A 16,558-nucleotide genomic window follows, 5' to 3' on the forward strand; every position below is an offset into this window, starting at 1 on the left:
CTGATAGAGTCATTTTCATATTATGATTTGAAGGCATTAAATTGTTTTAGTGTTTGGAGAAAGAAGATTCTCAGCCTGGCATTGAGCACTCCAGTTGGTAAGATTAATGGCAGTGATTCATTCTCCATTTTTACTTCTCTCTAGCCCTCGTCTTGTCAGACGTTTAAGCGTTTTAAACCCCTCCCCCCTTTTTTTACAGTTTATTTGAAAGAGACAGTGCAAGCAGGGTAGGGGCAGAGAGAGAGAAGGGAGAGAGAGAATCCCAAGCAGCCTCTTCAGAGCGGAGCTCGATGTTGGGCTTGAACTCATGAACCATGAGATCATGACCTGAGCAGAAACCTAGAGCTGGAGGCTTAACCGACTGAGCCATCCAGGCGCACCAACGTTTTAACTCCTTAATCATGACACTAAATGCCTTTTGCTCACAGTCAATGGCAATAATATATGGCAATATTTATTTATTTAGAACATGGTTCTCACTATGTGATCTGTGGATCCTTGCAGGAGTCTGCAAGGTTAAAATAATTTTCATAATACTTAGATATTATTTACCTTTCTCACTGTGTTGACATCTGTACAGATGGTGTGAAAACAATATTTGGTCAGACTGCTGTGTTCCTTAGTATGAAACAAGGCAGTATTCATTGTTAAGAACTAACAGTAAACACACACACAGAGAAAACCATATTTCACTAAAGGACATTCTTGATCAAACAGTAAAAATTGTTTTCACTAAATTTTACCTTTAAGTTCAGATTTTTAATGCTATGTGTGATGAAATAGGAGGTATACATAAGGTATTTATGTCATTGAGTTGCCCACTGAACTAGCAGCTTTTTCATAGAACATCATTTTTACTTGAAACAGTAGCTAACTTGGGTATATGGCAGATATGTCTTTGAAGTTATATACTTCATTTACATTTACTTACCATTTTTGGTTTTCTTCATTTGTTCTTATGAGTTGATGTTACCATCTTGGTGTCATTTCTTCTCTTTAATAAAGTTTTGTTTGCACCACTTCCTTTGTGCTATTATTGTCAAATATATTACATTTTCTATATGTTATAGACCTAACAATACAGTTATACACACATATTGTTTCATATACCTGAGGTAGAAGAAATATGCATTTATAGTGTCTTTTATAATTGGTTAATTACCTTTACAAGTATTCTTGGTTGTTGTTGTAATTACAGTGGCTGATGTAAAGTATGCTCATGTGTTAACGTCTCTTTCCACAGTGAACATATGATGGGCTCATACATACAATGAAACCTAGGAAACCAATGGATGTTATTGCTCAGATTATTCCGATATAGCCAAAGGGCTCCTTTTTGCCTGAATGATAAGTAACAATATGTCAAATTATTCCAAAGTCTGGCAGAATTAGAATATAGACGTCTGGGTGTCCAAAGAATCAGAATAAGTGTTGATATAAGATGGGATCTCCTCCCCCAGCAGGATTGAAGAAAGTAGTATTTAAGGTTTTGGTCTGTCAGTAGTATAGTAATTCCAGCTGCTAATGCTGGTAGTGAGAGGAATAACAGGACAGCAGTAATTAGGACGGATCAGACAAACATATGTGGTATTGAGATACGATAGGGGGTTTTATGTTAATGATTGTAGTAATGAAGTTAATAGCACCTAAAATTCAAAAAAACGCCTGCAAGATGCAAGGAAAAAATGGTTAGGTCCACGGATGCTCCTGCATGGGCTAGGTTGCCAGCTAGAGGAGGATATACGGTTCAACCAGTCCCTGCGCCGGCCTCTACTATTGGTGCGAGTAAGAGCAGGAAGGATGGGGGAAGAAGTCAGAAGCTTATTTATTCGAGGGAATGCTGTATCACGTGCTCCAGTTATTAATGGCAGTAATCAGTTCCCAAAGCCTCTGATCATGATTGGTATTACCATAAAAAAGATTACTACAAATTCATGGGCAGTGACAATTACATTATAGATTTGATTGTCTCCTAGTAGAGTGCCGGGTTGGCTGAGTTTGGCTCAAATTAGAAGGCTAAGGGCGGTTCCTACTATGCCAGCTCTGGAACTGAATAGGAGATAGAGTGCTGATATCTTTATGGTTAGTGGAAAATAGCGGTTTATGAGCGTAGGTAAAATGGTTGCGTAAAGAGCATTAGAGTGTAAATCTAAGAACAGAGGTTTAAGCCCTCCTTTTGCCAAGCTCTGTGGTGAAATATCACATTGAATTGCAAATTCAAGGAAGCAGCTTCAAACTCTGCCAGGGCTGCTTCTGCCTTTTTTTTTTTTTTTTTTCCTAGACAGCGGGAGAAGCAGATTGAAGCCAGTTGATTAGGATATTTAGCTGTTAACTAAAATTTCGTGGGATGGAAGCCCACCAGTCTAGTAAGGACTTAGCTTAATTAAAGTGTTTGATTTGCAATCAGTTGATGTAGGATAAATTCTTGCAGTCCTTAGAGTTGGGTGTGCAGGAGTTGCTTTCAACCTTAAGAACTTGTTTAGTTATTTCTTGTAAGGTGGCTCTGCTAGCAACAAATTCTCTCAGTTTTTGTTTATCTGAAGTATCTTTATTTTGCCTTCATTTTTGAAAGGCAGTTTTGTTGTATATTAAGATTCTTGGTTGACAGTTTTTTCTTTCAGCATTTTGAATATAGGATCTCACTGCCTTCTGGCCTTCATTATTTTTTTTTTTATATTAAAATGTTTTTTTAATATTTATTTTTGAGAGAGAGAGCACAAGTGGGAGAGATGCGGGGTGGGGGGGGGAGGGTGGAGACACAGAATCTGAAGCAGGCTCCAGGTTCTGAGCTGTCAGCACAGAGCCTGATGGCTGGGCTCTAACCTATGGACTGCGAGATCATGACCTGAGTTGAGGTCAACCGACTGAGCCACCCAGGCGCCCCTGGTCTTCATGGTTTCTGATGAGAAGTTAATATTATTGGGGTTACCTTGTACACAATGAGTTATTTTTCTTTCTGTCTTTCAGCATTTTTACTGGTAAATCCCAGTGTAGATCTTTGCATGTGTCCTACTTGGAGCTTGTTGAACTTCTTGGATATGTATATTAATGGTTTTCAGCAAATTTGGGGAGATCTTATTCCTTTGGATATCTTTAAAATGTAGTGTGTCTTTCATTACTGGAGGGCAAGAAGCTGGGAGGGGATGTGTTAAATAATAGGTATCATGGAGGGAACTTGTAAAGCACTAGGTGTTACATGTTAAGTGATGAATTACTAAATTCTGTACCTGAAACTAAGATTATACTGTGTATTTAAATAATTGGAATTTAAATAAAAACTTGAAGAAAAAAATGTAGTATATTTTTCAAACTGAAACTCTGTATGTACCCTTTTTAACACTGACTCCATATGCTGACCTCCTAGCCTTAGGCAACCACCATTTTACTCTGTCTCTCTGAATTTGATACTCTATTTACATCTTTTTTTTTAAAGTTTCTTTATTTCTGAGAGAGAGAGCAAGAGCGAGCATGAGTGGGGGAGGAGCAGAGAGAGGGAGACACAGAATCCAAAGCAGGCTCCAGGCTCTGAGCTGTCAGCACAGAGCCCGATGCGGGGCTCGAACTCACGAACTGCGAGATTGTGACCTGAGACGAAGTCGGACGCTTAACCGACTGAGCCACTCAGGTGCCCCACTAGTTACATCTTATAAGTGGGATTATACGGTATTTGTTTTTTGTTTGGCGTATTTTGTTTAGCATAATGTCTTCAAGGTTCATCTGTATTATAGCTGATGACAGAATTTCCTAGAATTTGTATATTCTTAGGTATTGAAATTAGGTAGTCCCAATTCCTGGGTATTGAAACATATTTTTTCTTCCCCACTTGTTTTATTTTCGCTTCACTTTTATACTATCTAGTTTTGAATTATTGCCTGTCTAGTTTTATACATTGTTGTATGTATGCATCTAGTAAAACCTCTAAATTGAGAAAGTGAAACCAAACAAATATTGCTTTGTGACCTTTGAGAAAGTTGATAGTGGTTATACTGTGGATATGCTGTTTATGAAATAGCTAATATATAAATTATAATGTAATTTTGGAATACATAATTTTGGGGTCTTTTGTTTAAAAAATGTAAATGATGTTACCTCTCATTTGAGTATGATTTTGTGAAATTGGTGGTTCTCATTTTTTTTTAAACTCATAGTCTGTATATTTGAAGGACTGTGACACATTTGCATCAGTAAACAAGACATAATTCAGTAGTGGTTCCCTGTAAGGAGGTCATGACTACTCCGCCAGTGAGTTTAATATACCCAGCTGCCCCAAAGTCACTGGTTAGTGTGTTTTAACTACATGTGGCATAAGCATTTTTATTCTTTTTCAAGTGCTTATGAAATTGTGCCATGTAACTTCTTTTAGTTTATTTTAACCAGTGTTGAGATGTAAGGCATCCTTTGCTCATGACCATGGCCTACCCACTTCACTTAGAACTATTATTTTGATAATAGGTACCTTGAATATGTGTGGTCTCGGAGTGATTACTGAATCCTTGCCTCACTAAGGATAGGCACTGAATGAATATTGAACACAGCTATCATTCCTTTTAAACTTATTGGTTCCTGGAGAGTATTTGTGATTTGAGGTACTTGTTATAATTTCCCTCAATTTAAGGTTTTTAATAAAAGTGTTTGATTAATATATAGAACATATCATTGGTCTGTAAATAAGCTCTACAAGTAAGTTGATCTTGTATGTGGTCTTTTATTTCCTAAACAGAGACTCTACAGGGGCAGGTAATTCACTGGTCCACAAGCGGTCTCCTTTACGTCGAAACCAAAAGACCCCAACATCCTTGACCAAGCTGTCTTTACAGGATGGACATAAAGTCAAAAAGCCAGCATGTAAATTTGAAGAGGGTCAGGATGTCCTAGCTAGATGGTCAGATGGCTTGTTTTATCTTGGAACTATCAAAAAGGCAAGTTATCTTTATATATCTTTTACTGTTTTTTTACAGTAAACTTTTAATAATTTTGTATTTAAATTTAACTTCATGTTTTTGACTTAAAAACAAATCACCATAAATATTCCTCTGCATTTCAGATAAACATATTGAAACAGAGCTGCTTCATCATATTTGAAGACAGTTCTAAATCCTGGGTTCTCTGGAAGGACATTCAAACAGGCAGGTGCTACTATTTCTCTTGAACGTGATTTACACTGAAAAATTGATTTTCTTTAGCCTGTAATTTTCTTTCTTTCTTTCTTTCTTTCTTTCTTTCTTTCTTTCTTTCTTTCTTTCTTTCTTTCTTTCTTTCGCTTATTATTTTCTAAGTGTTTTCTGTTGAGTACAGTCTATTAAGATACAGCAATCACTTTTGAGGAGATGTATTCTTTATACTTCTCAAGATGTTATACTCTATGTCGCAGACTCTGGAAGAAAAGGAATTATTCTTGTTAGGGTAGAGGTAGGCTAAAGAACAGATGCATCAATGATTGCACATCTGTAAACTGTTAGGGTGTGTCTAATAGCTTTGAATAAAAATTTTTAGCCACTAATATGAGTAACATTTTGGGCTTCAACTTAACTGCCACTTGATTTTATTAGTAAAAGTAATGTAGAGAGCGCTGCCTGGGTGGCTCAGTCAGTTTAAGTGTCAAACTTCAGCTCAGCTCATGATCTCACAGTTTGGAAGTTTGAGCCCCACCTCAGGCTGTGTGCTGACAGCTTGGAGCCTGGAGCCTGCTTTGCATTCTGTATCTCTCCCTTTCTCTCTCTCTGCCCCTTCCCTGCTCACGCTCTCTCTCTCAAAAATAAGTAAACATTAAAAAAAAAAAGTAATGTAGAGAGCTAATATTTATTGAGAACATACTATTTGCCATATGCTTTTGGGGAAATTAGCATATATTAAACAGGTTTAAAGTATTAGAAATGCTCATTAATAAGAATGACTTGAAATGACCATTTATGGTTTTTATGTTTAGATAGGAAAATGAGGCTATATTTGCATGCAAATTAAAATGAATACAGGTATGCTTTGGTTTGGTTATAGGTAGGTTTCTTGTAGTGTTTTCCATTTTGTTATTGTAATAATTCCTATAATTGCTGTGCGCTCTTTGAATCTGTTAAAGATATTTTTTAGGTATCTCTCATGAAAAGTGATTTACAAAAATATGAATATTAAAATCTGAGTATTTTAGCTGCACACTAAAGCCCCACTTTTTTTTTTTATTGAGTTAATAGGCTTGCACTAAGACCTGTGTTTCATATCTTATAGAAAGGAGATCTAAATTTACTTTCCCTAAAGGATGGATACCTTTCTAAAATATTTAGTGATTGGGTTTTGAATTTGAGTCTCAAGTGCAACTCTATGGTAGGTTACTACTGTGTGTGTGTGTGTGTGTGTGTGTGTGTGGGTGTGGGTGTGGGTGTGTGTGTGTTTAAGTTTATTTATTTTGGGGGTGGGGAGGGGCAGAGAGAGAATCCCAAGCAGGCTTTGCACTGTCAGTGAGGACAAGGGCTGAAGTGGAGCTGATGTGGGGCTCAAACTCATGAACCGTGAGATCATGACCTGAGCTGAAATTAAGACTTGGATGCTTAACTGACTGAGTCACCCATGTGCTGCTACTGTGTTCTGTTTCTTGATTTCATTCTTAATTTTTTTTAAAGAATAAAGTTTTGGTAAAGGAATTAGAAATGTTCTAATTACCATCTACATAATTAGTACTCAGGGCTTAGGTGGGGAACTCAATAGTTCTTAGTCTAGTAAGATGTCTTTCCAAGAGAAACTTTTTACAGTTCTTGGGACTGATTAAAGTACTGAAATTATGTTTTGCATCTACAATTGAGGAGTCAGTGAGAAAATGGGTAGGAGAAAAATAGGGAGTCTCCAACAGTAGTAATAATGAGCAGATCTTGTTACCCTACATACCTAATTATCTTTACTTTCTTAGTTTGTAAACATGGGTCTTTCTCTATGGTAGAACTGAAATTGGTATGTATGTATGTATGTATTTATTTTGAGAGACACAGAGACCGTGTGAGTGGGGGAGGGGCGGAGAGAGGGAGAGAGAGAATCTCAAGCAGGCTCAGCACTGTCAGTGTAGAGCCTGAAGCGGGGCTCAAACTCATGAAACCACAAGATCATGACCTGAGCTGAAACTGAGAGTCGGACACTTAACCAACTGAATCACCCAGGCACCCCTGAAGTGGGGTTTTTTGTTGTTGCTTTTAATGTTTATTTAGTTTCAGAGAAAGAGCGCGCGAGGGGGGAGGGGCAGAGAGAGAGGGAGACAGAATCCGAAGCAGGCTTCAGGCTCTGAGCTGTCAGCATAGGTGTGGGACTTGAACTCACAAACCGTGAGATCGTGACCTGTGCCAAAGTTAAGACTCTCGAGCCACCCAGGTGCACTAAAGTGAAACATGTTTTATGCTTGTCTCTTATTTCTGTGTCCCTTTCAATTTTTCAGTGTTCCTTCAGGTTAAGTATAGAGCTGTTTGTCTTTCTGTCTGTCTCTTTCTTCCATCCCTCCCCCCTCCCTCCCTCTCTCTATCCATTCCTTCCTTCCAGATAGGAAGAAGAAAGCCAGTAGTACATATAAAAAGTTGTGAAAGTGATGGAGGTGCATGTCCAACATCTGTATATCAGTTTAATGGTCTGTGATTGTTTTTGCTCCCTGGTTTCTTTTTATTATCCTTAGAATTAAAATGAGAAAAGGATTGCTCCTTGGCTATTTAACTCTTTATAGCAACCAGAAAGTAGCACAAATGTAATTGGAGCAAGTGTAGAATGAACAAATGAATCTGAAAACTGCATTATGGCAGATTCAATGTGGAGAGTAGCTTTAGTAATTTTCTGCCTACAAAAAACTTGCTAATAATAGATATATACCAAACTAACTTAATAATTTAAATAAAAATGTGTTTATTTTGAGGGAGAAAGCAGGGGCAGGGAGAGAAGGAGAGAGAGAATCCCAAGCAAGCTTGGTGCTGTCAGTGCAGAGTCCAACGCACGGCTCAAACTCATGAACTGTGAAATCATAATAGCCAAAATCCAGAGTCAGACACTTAACTGACTGAGTCACCCAGGCCTCCCAAAATAACTTAATAAATTGGAGTAATTTCACCCATCTAATAAGATTCTTTTAAAAAGTTTATGTAAATAAGGAAAAGTGTATAGTCAGTCATCTTAGTCTCAAATGTGCATTACAAAAGGGAGATAGGTTAAAGTAAGTAACTTTAAAAGGATTTTTAATTTTAACACCTAACACTATTATGGTTTCTGTGAAAATAATAAACTACTGATGGCAGTGTACATTTTTATTTTGGGTATGACTTTAACTGTTGCATTGAATGCATAAGAATGCTTTATATTCTTTATTCAGTACTGCAGACTCAGTTCTAGCAGTTTATTCAAAAGAAATGATTCAAAAGTAAAAAAGGTAGGTGGAAAATATTTACTGTAGTTTTATTTTTATTTTAATAACAGAAAATTTGATATATCTAAGACAAAATCTGGAGTCTTTGGTCCTTTTCTAGGGAATGGCAGATTTGGACTGAGTGGTGTCAGGCTCAGTCCGGTTGCTCTCCTGACCGGAGCCATAAACTCGGAAGCTATGGAGGCCATGTCCTGCCAAGTGTAGAAGGAAGTAAACAAAGCCTGGGAGAGGTGGGGAGAGAGGACAAGACAGTAAAATAAGTCTGGAAAAATGCAAACAAACAATTTGCTAACATACACCAAAGAGTAGAGTCGTAATAAAGTAAATTTGGTTTTTTCCACTCAATGGAATATTATGCAGCTATTAGAAGTTATTAACAGCAGTGTGAACAATACTTCTGATAGAAAAAATATTACAGAATACTGATGAAAGGAATCCTCTCACAGTGGAGAGAATATAGACTCTGGCATATCTGTATTTAAATCCTGGCCTTGATACTTTCTCAGGGTCTTTGGGTTAGTTACTTTATCTTTCTGAGCCTCAATTCCTCTCTATAAGTAGCTTACTTACCTAATAAGTTGTAGAATTAAACAACATAATATATGTCAAGAGCCTAACAGTACTTGGCCCATAGAAAATAGTAAATTTTTATTATTGTTGGCATGTGAATAAACCATGTAGTTTAACTGTGAAATTGACAAGAAGAGAATATTGGGAATAATGATGTTAGAGTGTTAAAATTGTTTCTAAATTTTGTGGAATAAAACTGTTTTTAGAGTAAAAATGCCTAAAGAAGAAATAATTTACCTATTCAGGCAAAAAATATAGTTAATAACTGTGGAACTCCTTAACTTTTGTTGCACTGGGATTTTGTTAGGATACTTTATTGGACACCATATTTCTAGATTTTAGAAGCTGGAGATTAAATAATTGGGATTCAGCTTCTTTCATAAATTAGTAAGTAAAAAGAAATGTTCTGCATCCAAAGAGAAAGAGGTCATTGACATATCTTCTTTGCCCTTTTTCTTCAGTATCATGATGGTAGACATTGTAGGGTGAGCAAATACATGTATATAAGTATATGCGTATTCTGGAGATTAGTTCTAATGTCCACAAAACATCCCATCTCCTTGTTCCCCAGGGGAGTGGGAATGTTAGAAGTGAATGATAAGGGATCTTGCCTGAGAGCGCATAATTTATTATGCCCTCTGCTGTAAAAGCAGGTTAAATTATCAATGTAGGTAGTTAGGCATCTTAAGTTAAAGGTGGGAGATAGCCTTTTGTAGAGAGTATTTTGCCTTGAGTAGAAATCATTATGTTCTAGTGAGTAAACACTGCCAATATGGGGTATCTACTGAGTCATAAAAAGTAGTTGTGTTGTATGAAATAACTTCTTTATTATGACTGTCTTTTAATGCATATTTTAAACATTGCAGGAGCCACTGGAAGTGGGGAAATGGTCTGTACAATATGTCAAGAAGAGTATTCAGAAGCTCCCAATGAAATGGTTATATGTGATAAATGTGGCCAAGGTAAAATTGATTTCTTATAATCTTGTGGAAAAGTTTTATTACATACTTAATGCTCCTGTTGAAGATTAATGATTAAAAGTACTTTTTACATTGGTAATTTGAAGCTGTTATCATAAATTTATTCAGTTATAAGTATATTAATGGAGAAGAGAATACTAAAATGCCTTCTTGAAATTGTGTTGTAGTATTTATTAATAAAATAGAATTTGCTTTATGCTTTTTTTGATATTAAGGATATCATCAGTTGTGTCACACACCTCATATTGATTCCAGTGTGATTGATTCAGATGAAAAATGGCTCTGTCGACAGTGTGTTTTTGCAACAACAACAAAGGTATCTTTTAAGTGTTTTGGGCTAAAGCCCTAAATGGAATTTGTAAGGTACTCTCAGCGTAATGATTGTGTATGTTGAAAGTTTATTTGACTGCAGTGAGCAATCAGTGCCGGGTAGAACGAGGTGATGCTTATTGTTTGACTAATGATGCTTAAGTGACTTGCTACTATCCTTGCACTTATTTTCTGATAGTGAGTGGTCTTGGAATTGGGGCAATAGTTTGAAAAACAACAAAATAAATAAGGATTATTACTAGTCAAACAGTTTGTGAGATGGTAAGAAATTTAGAATGGAAATTTCTTCAGAAGTTTCAAAAGCATTTTATGTTAAAGAATTATGTTTAGAATTTTATCCTGCACTTGTTTAAATAACTTTTTCCCTCTAATATAGAGGGGTGGTGCGCTTAAGAAAGGACCAAATGCCAAAGCATTGCAAGTCATGAAGCAGACATTACCCTACAGTGTGGCAGACCTTGAATGGGATGCAGGTCATAAGACCAATGTCCAACAATGTTATTGCTACTGTGGAGGCCCTGGAGAGTAAGTAAATAGTTATTTTATGCCCTTTAAGTGATTTCTGTTTGTATTATGTACTTTATTTTTGTTATTGATTGTGGTGTGGGAATGATAGTGAATTGTAAATGCTTGGAAGTATCAATAAAGAAAATTAGGGGAGAAAATTAGAAGCTGTAGGTAATATTCATCTTTATCATTAAGTGTTACCTAAATAAGTGAATCATAGTTCTAACTAAGAACGTTTACAAATTTACCTTTAACTTCTGAACACTGCTCCTAGTTCTGCTCTTTGTAACTAAACAAATACATCTTCTCTTTCTTAGGAGGTAACTCTTAAAATATTTCAGTCCAGCAATCATATTTCCTACTACCATGACTCATACCAGTAGTGTTTTTTTTTCCAGGTCAAACTCTCCGTTACTACCGGACATTCTTTATGACATGATTTCTAACCTCTGTCTTTGTTGTTCTCCAGTTTTTGAGTATTACTCTTGAAATACGGTGTTATGATTAGAAAATGCATTGTTTCCAGGAATAGGCTCACAGATTATAATTGGGCTCTTAGAGTTCAGAACTGATGCTCCTGTTGTTGCAGGGAGAGATTGTATTTACTACCTCTCAGATTGTCCCATTATGTTTTTGGGATCATTTTGGTTTTGTGGTGGTCAACTAATACTTCTAATTCTTTTTTGTACAAGCTCGTATTAAGGCAAGTTGTGCATCATGTATTTGTACTACATTTAAAAACCACTAGTGAAGCATTTTATATTTCACTCTTTAAATTGTAATTATTGGTTTCTGGTGTCTTTCTTCCTCTCAGATTCAGTGTTTCTCTTAAGACAAGGGTGCTGTTTAGGAGAATGCTGGGACATGATTCATTAAAATATTATCTGTTCAAATGTGTGTACTGAAAATGTCTATAAAGTTTACTTTACTTATGACTGGGACGTAAGTTGTTCAATGATGAAACATGAATAAATGAATATGTAAATTAACGAATTTTTAGTTCTTCATTCTGCCATATCTCTTGATGGAATTATTTATTTGTGATTTGACATTTTTATAACATTTCTTAGCTTTTGGTTGCTTGCAGATTTAAAAAACATTGTCTTGTTTCCTTAATCACTTATAAAAGAGATACAGTGAAGAGGCATAGAGATTGATCTTTTCCTTTATTCATTTATTCCTACCATTTAATTTGAAGTATTACTCAAAATAGGTGGAAATCATCATAGACATTTTATAAGGTGGATCATTCATTGTTCTTTAAGTACCATGACTACATGAACTATGTTTGACACTGCTAGCCACTCTTAACTTTAATAGAGGATCTAGCTAAGTACTTGGAACATAATTAGTATTTATTAGTCTTTCGATGAATGAATGACCTTAGTATCAGTCTTCTTGCCTTTGCGTATAATATGGCTTACAATTAATGTGGGGCTCACTTGTTGAGCAAAAGAATTATTGGAAGAAAGGCATTATTTGGGTGGCACGTAAGGATATCCATAGCAAAACCATGTACTAACTGAAAAAAGGATATCCTTAGCTAGTGATTCAATTTTAGCTTCTTCAGCTATCTGAAACTGAACAAAACCTGTTACAAAGCCTGTACACCTGTTAGAGTCTTTGATTAGATTTGTAATTATGTTAGCCAAATTTATTAAGTTGCTATATTCCATTCCTTTTCATTATAATGGACAATAATGGAAACAGTGTGAAGATATAAAGCTGCTTATGGCTGTTTGGTTTATGGGGCAAACAGCTGTACACATCAGTAACCTCTGAAACTGTTTTCTCTTAGGGTGTAGAGAGTTGATGTGAAAAAAAAAATCTCAGGTTTTTTTATTTGACAGAGATTCTTTACTAGTGTAGGAACCAGGCACTTATTGATGAAATAGTAGATGTATCTTTAAAGAGCTCGTAAGTTCTCATGAATGAAAGAGAGAGGAGGGATGAAATCAGTAACCTTTTTGGGAAAGAAAAAATTTAACACTAAATTTAGCAGATATGCCATAGTGTAATCATAACAGTATTTTGTATAATGCCACTTTGGGTTTTGGTTTTAAAACTTTACCTGCAAACATAGCAATTTTAATCTTAACTTTTTTCTTATAGCTGGTATTTAAAGATGCTACAATGCTGCAAATGTAAGCAGTGGTTTCATGAGGCTTGTGTGCAATGCCTTCAAAAGCCAATGCTATTTGGAGACAGGTGAGAAGGGCACTTGAACTTTACCAATCGATATATTTGTTAGCTTTTGTACTGTAGTTATGTTTGCTGTTGCAGATTTTTTTTTAAATAATTTTTTTAAACTATATTTATTTTGAGAGAGACAGAGTGCAAACAGAGGAGGGATGGGGGGAGGGGGACCCCAAGCAGGCTTTGCAGGGTCAGCACAGAACCCTATGTCAGGACTGAACCCACAAATCATGAAATCATGACCTGAGCCAAAATCAAGAGTCAGTTGCCTAACCAGCTGAGCCACCCAGGTACCCCTGTTTCAGATTTCTAAAAGGAATTACAACAGTGATTTGTGAAGGAGTCACCTTACTGGGAAAATATTGAGTAATATATTTAAATTATGCATGATTTTATCTTATTTTGAGAGAGAGAGGGGGAGCACGCATGAGGGGTCAGAGGGAGAGAGAGAGAGAAAATCTTAAGCAGGCTTCACACTCAGCGCAAAGCCCAATGTGGGGCTCGATCTCATGACCCTGGAATCATGACCTGAGCTGAAATCAAGAGTTGGACTCTCAACTGAGTGAACCACCCAGGCGCCCAAATTATGCATAATTTTAAAATACACATAATTCTTGTGCTTTTAGATGTTATTCCGGAACACTTTGAAGTATTTGATCAGTGATTATATTTGCTCCTTTTGTCCCACATGCTCTAAACTATTTCCATTGGTACCTTCCTTTAAAGAACCTCAGAGGGATCCTGTGACAGAAAGTTGGAAAAGGCCATAGAACCTTGATACACAAAATATGCGTCTGTGTTCTAAAGAATTTCCAAAAGCAGACCTAATGTGCTTTCTGGGTTAGGAGAATATGGAATGGCAGAATATGGAATGGCTCTAGGAAGAAAAATGAAAGACAGAGCTCTGAATTTGGCATAAAAAACCTGGGTTTAAATGTTGACTTATGTTGCTTACTATCTTTTAGAATTTAGGAAGATCAACTTCTCTCCTTTTATTTTACCAGATTGTTTTGAGCATTGAATACAACATTGTATGTGAGGGCTGTCATCACAATTCATGTTACACACAAGCCATTAGAAAACTGTATGTGTATATGAATCTGTGTGTGAACTGAATGTCTCCTCTGTAATTTAAAAAAAAATACTTCTGCCTCCTATATATGAACTATTTCATTATTTGTTGTTACTGGAAAAGAATTTTTTTAAATCACAGTGTCTTAATTCAAATTAGGTTTTGCTTTGTGTATCAGTCATCTGTTGTAGGATATGTAGTTGCTGAATATTAGCTTTAATTGTTGAATATGTGTACCCTTGATTACTTACTATACAACTTTTCTTTTTTCCTTAGGTTTTATACGTTTATTTGCTCTGTCTGCAGTTCTGGACCAGAATACCTCAAACGTCTACCATTACAGTGGTAAGTATGGATATTTCTGTTAAGGAACAAAAAAGGGCCATGTTCTTTTTTTTTTTTTTTAATTTTTTTTTTTAACCTTTATTTATTTTTGAGACAGAGGGAGACAGAGCATGAATGGGGGAGGGTCAGAGAGAGGGAGACACAGAATCTGAAACAGGCTCCAGGCTCTGAGCTGTCAGCACAGAAGGGGCCATATTCTTAAACTTAATAGGGTGAAATGCTCTGTATATATTAACTTGGTTTAAATAAAAATTTGTTTTTCTTTATGCCTAGCTTTAGTTCTTTTATTTATCCTTAAACCTGAGGTCATCTTCACTAAAGATTGTCTAGTCTTATTGCTGAAATGATAAGGCCATTTATTTTCTGATCCATAAAATGTAACTGTACATATCTTTTAGATTTTTAAAATTCTTATTTATTTTTTTTTATTAAAAAAAATTTTTTTTTTTAACGTTTATTTAGAGACAGAGAGAGACGGAGCATGAACGGGGGAGGGTCAGAGTGAGGGAGACACAGAATCTGAAGCAGGCTCCAGGCTCTGAGCTGTCAGCACAGAGCCTGACGCGGGGCTCGAACTCAGAAACCGTGAGATCATGACCTGAGCTGAAGTCGACCGCTTAACCAACTGAGCCACCCAGGCGCCCCTAAAATTCTTATTTATGTTTTTAATTCTTTTGGGACTTCAGATGAGAGAGGTCTTATACCAAATATGCCAGTTTCTGCTGTAGTGTAATTTTTGGGCGTGGGAAAAGTGTGATGAATTTTGGAGATTTACTGACAAAATGCTTATAGTAAGTACTTAGAAACTTTCATTGAATGCTTTATGTATTTTAGGAAAAGATAAGATTTAACTCATGAATCAGATAAAGTCTGTTAAAGTATGATCTTTGCTATGGTTTATATGTAAGTGAAATGGAAAATTTTTATTGTAAGTTTTCTTAAAGTTACATCCTCTTTGAATGAAAGAGATTATTCAGATATCTTTTACTTTATACTGACTACTCACTATAAGTAAATATTTAATGTTTCCCTGTTATTTTCGTATGTAATGACTTATTACATTGTGAATATGATTTATGGTATTGACCCTCTGCTTACCTAAATACTTCACTTTGGATTTTTTAATTGCTGTTTTTATTTGTAAAAATACGATTTTTTAACAATAATCAAAAGCATGTTTTTGTATATTTTGATTATTTTTGGATTCCAGGGTAGATATAGCACACCTATGCCTTTACAACCTAAGTGTTATTCACAAGAAGAAATACTTTGATTCTGAACTTGAGCTCATGACATATATTAATGAAAACTGGGATAGATTGCATCCTGGAGAGGTAAGTGGTCTTAGGGCTAACTTCGTTAGCTACTTGATATCTTTTTTGTTTTGTTTTGTTTTTGTTTTGTTTTGTTTTGTTTTGTTTTGTTTTGTTTTGTTTTGTTTTGTTTTGTTTTGTTTTTGTGAAAAGCAGCCAAGATACATGTATAAGTCACACATCTAAAGTAGAGTTTTATTTTTAGTTCAGGGAGAAATAACTTTGAGGATATGAAGACTAGCCCTCTCATCCTCCTGTTGCCTGTTTATTCAGGGAAAAATGTAGACGGAGGAAGTAAATTACTTGATTCTTTCTTTTCTGAAGTGAGAATCATTGTAAAGATACAAGGGAGGGAGAAATCCTTATTGTGTATCTAATGGTTCCTCCTTAAAAACTTAAGGTTTTTTAAAGTTTCTATAAACTTAGAGATGTAACTAACATTCTTTCCTCTCTTGTTGGTACTCCCTTATATATCTTTGACTTTCAGGAATGGGAGAGAGGGGACCCAGTAATAGTGTTAGAATAATGAATTAGAGGGTAAAGCTGAGTTGGAGATTATCCTCCTCATTCTGACATCTCATTTTGCCTTTCATTTGCAAAGCCTAACCACTCATACTGATTTACAGAGTCTTTTTAAAAAACAGTGTAAAAGTTAACGTATGTTCATTGAAGAAGATTTTGAAACAGTAGGCAAGCATGAAGAAGAAAGTAAAATAATAGTTACCTTGTTTTTAGCAGTTATTTAGAATTATTAAAATAAGGATATTGGGGCACCTGGGTGGCTCAGTTGGTTAAGTGTCCAACTCTTGATCTCAGCTCAGGGTCATGAGTTCAAGCCCTATGTTGGGCTCTGTGCTGGGCATGA

The 16,558-nt window shown here is 35.8% G+C and overlaps 1 protein-coding gene across 7 annotated transcripts in view; it reads left to right on the forward strand.

Moving 5' to 3' along the window:
- The window catches only part of MTF2 (metal response element binding transcription factor 2), an 80,194-nt gene that overhangs the window by 43,679 nt on the left and 19,957 nt on the right, over positions 1 to 16,558 (forward strand). For 5 of the 7 annotated variants that reach the window (XR_006221703.1, XR_006221701.1, XR_006221702.1 and 2 more), the window contains exons 2-9: positions 4,721 to 4,919; positions 5,045 to 5,126; positions 9,817 to 9,912; positions 10,146 to 10,246; positions 10,637 to 10,785; positions 12,880 to 12,975; positions 14,312 to 14,380; positions 15,591 to 15,714. Coding sequence is in view for 4 of the 7 variants with exons in the window: in XM_007073411.3 (XP_007073473.1) it covers positions 4,721 to 4,919; positions 5,045 to 5,126; positions 9,817 to 9,912; positions 10,146 to 10,246; positions 10,637 to 10,785; positions 12,880 to 12,975; positions 14,312 to 14,380; positions 15,591 to 15,714 (916 nt within the window). In the remaining 3 variants the exon portion in view is untranslated. Of the gene's footprint in view, positions 1 to 4,720; positions 4,920 to 5,044; positions 5,131 to 8,487; positions 8,611 to 9,816; positions 9,913 to 10,145; positions 10,247 to 10,636; positions 10,786 to 12,879; positions 12,976 to 14,311; positions 14,381 to 15,590; positions 15,715 to 16,558 lie in introns of those variants that run through there. The other 2 variants (XM_015536073.2, XM_042997905.1) reach the window with 2 other exon arrangements.

The sequence above is a fragment of the Panthera tigris genome, chromosome C1 (assembly GCF_018350195.1).
Source record: "Panthera tigris isolate Pti1 chromosome C1, P.tigris_Pti1_mat1.1, whole genome shotgun sequence".
NCBI lineage: Eukaryota > Metazoa > Chordata > Mammalia > Carnivora > Felidae > Panthera > Panthera tigris.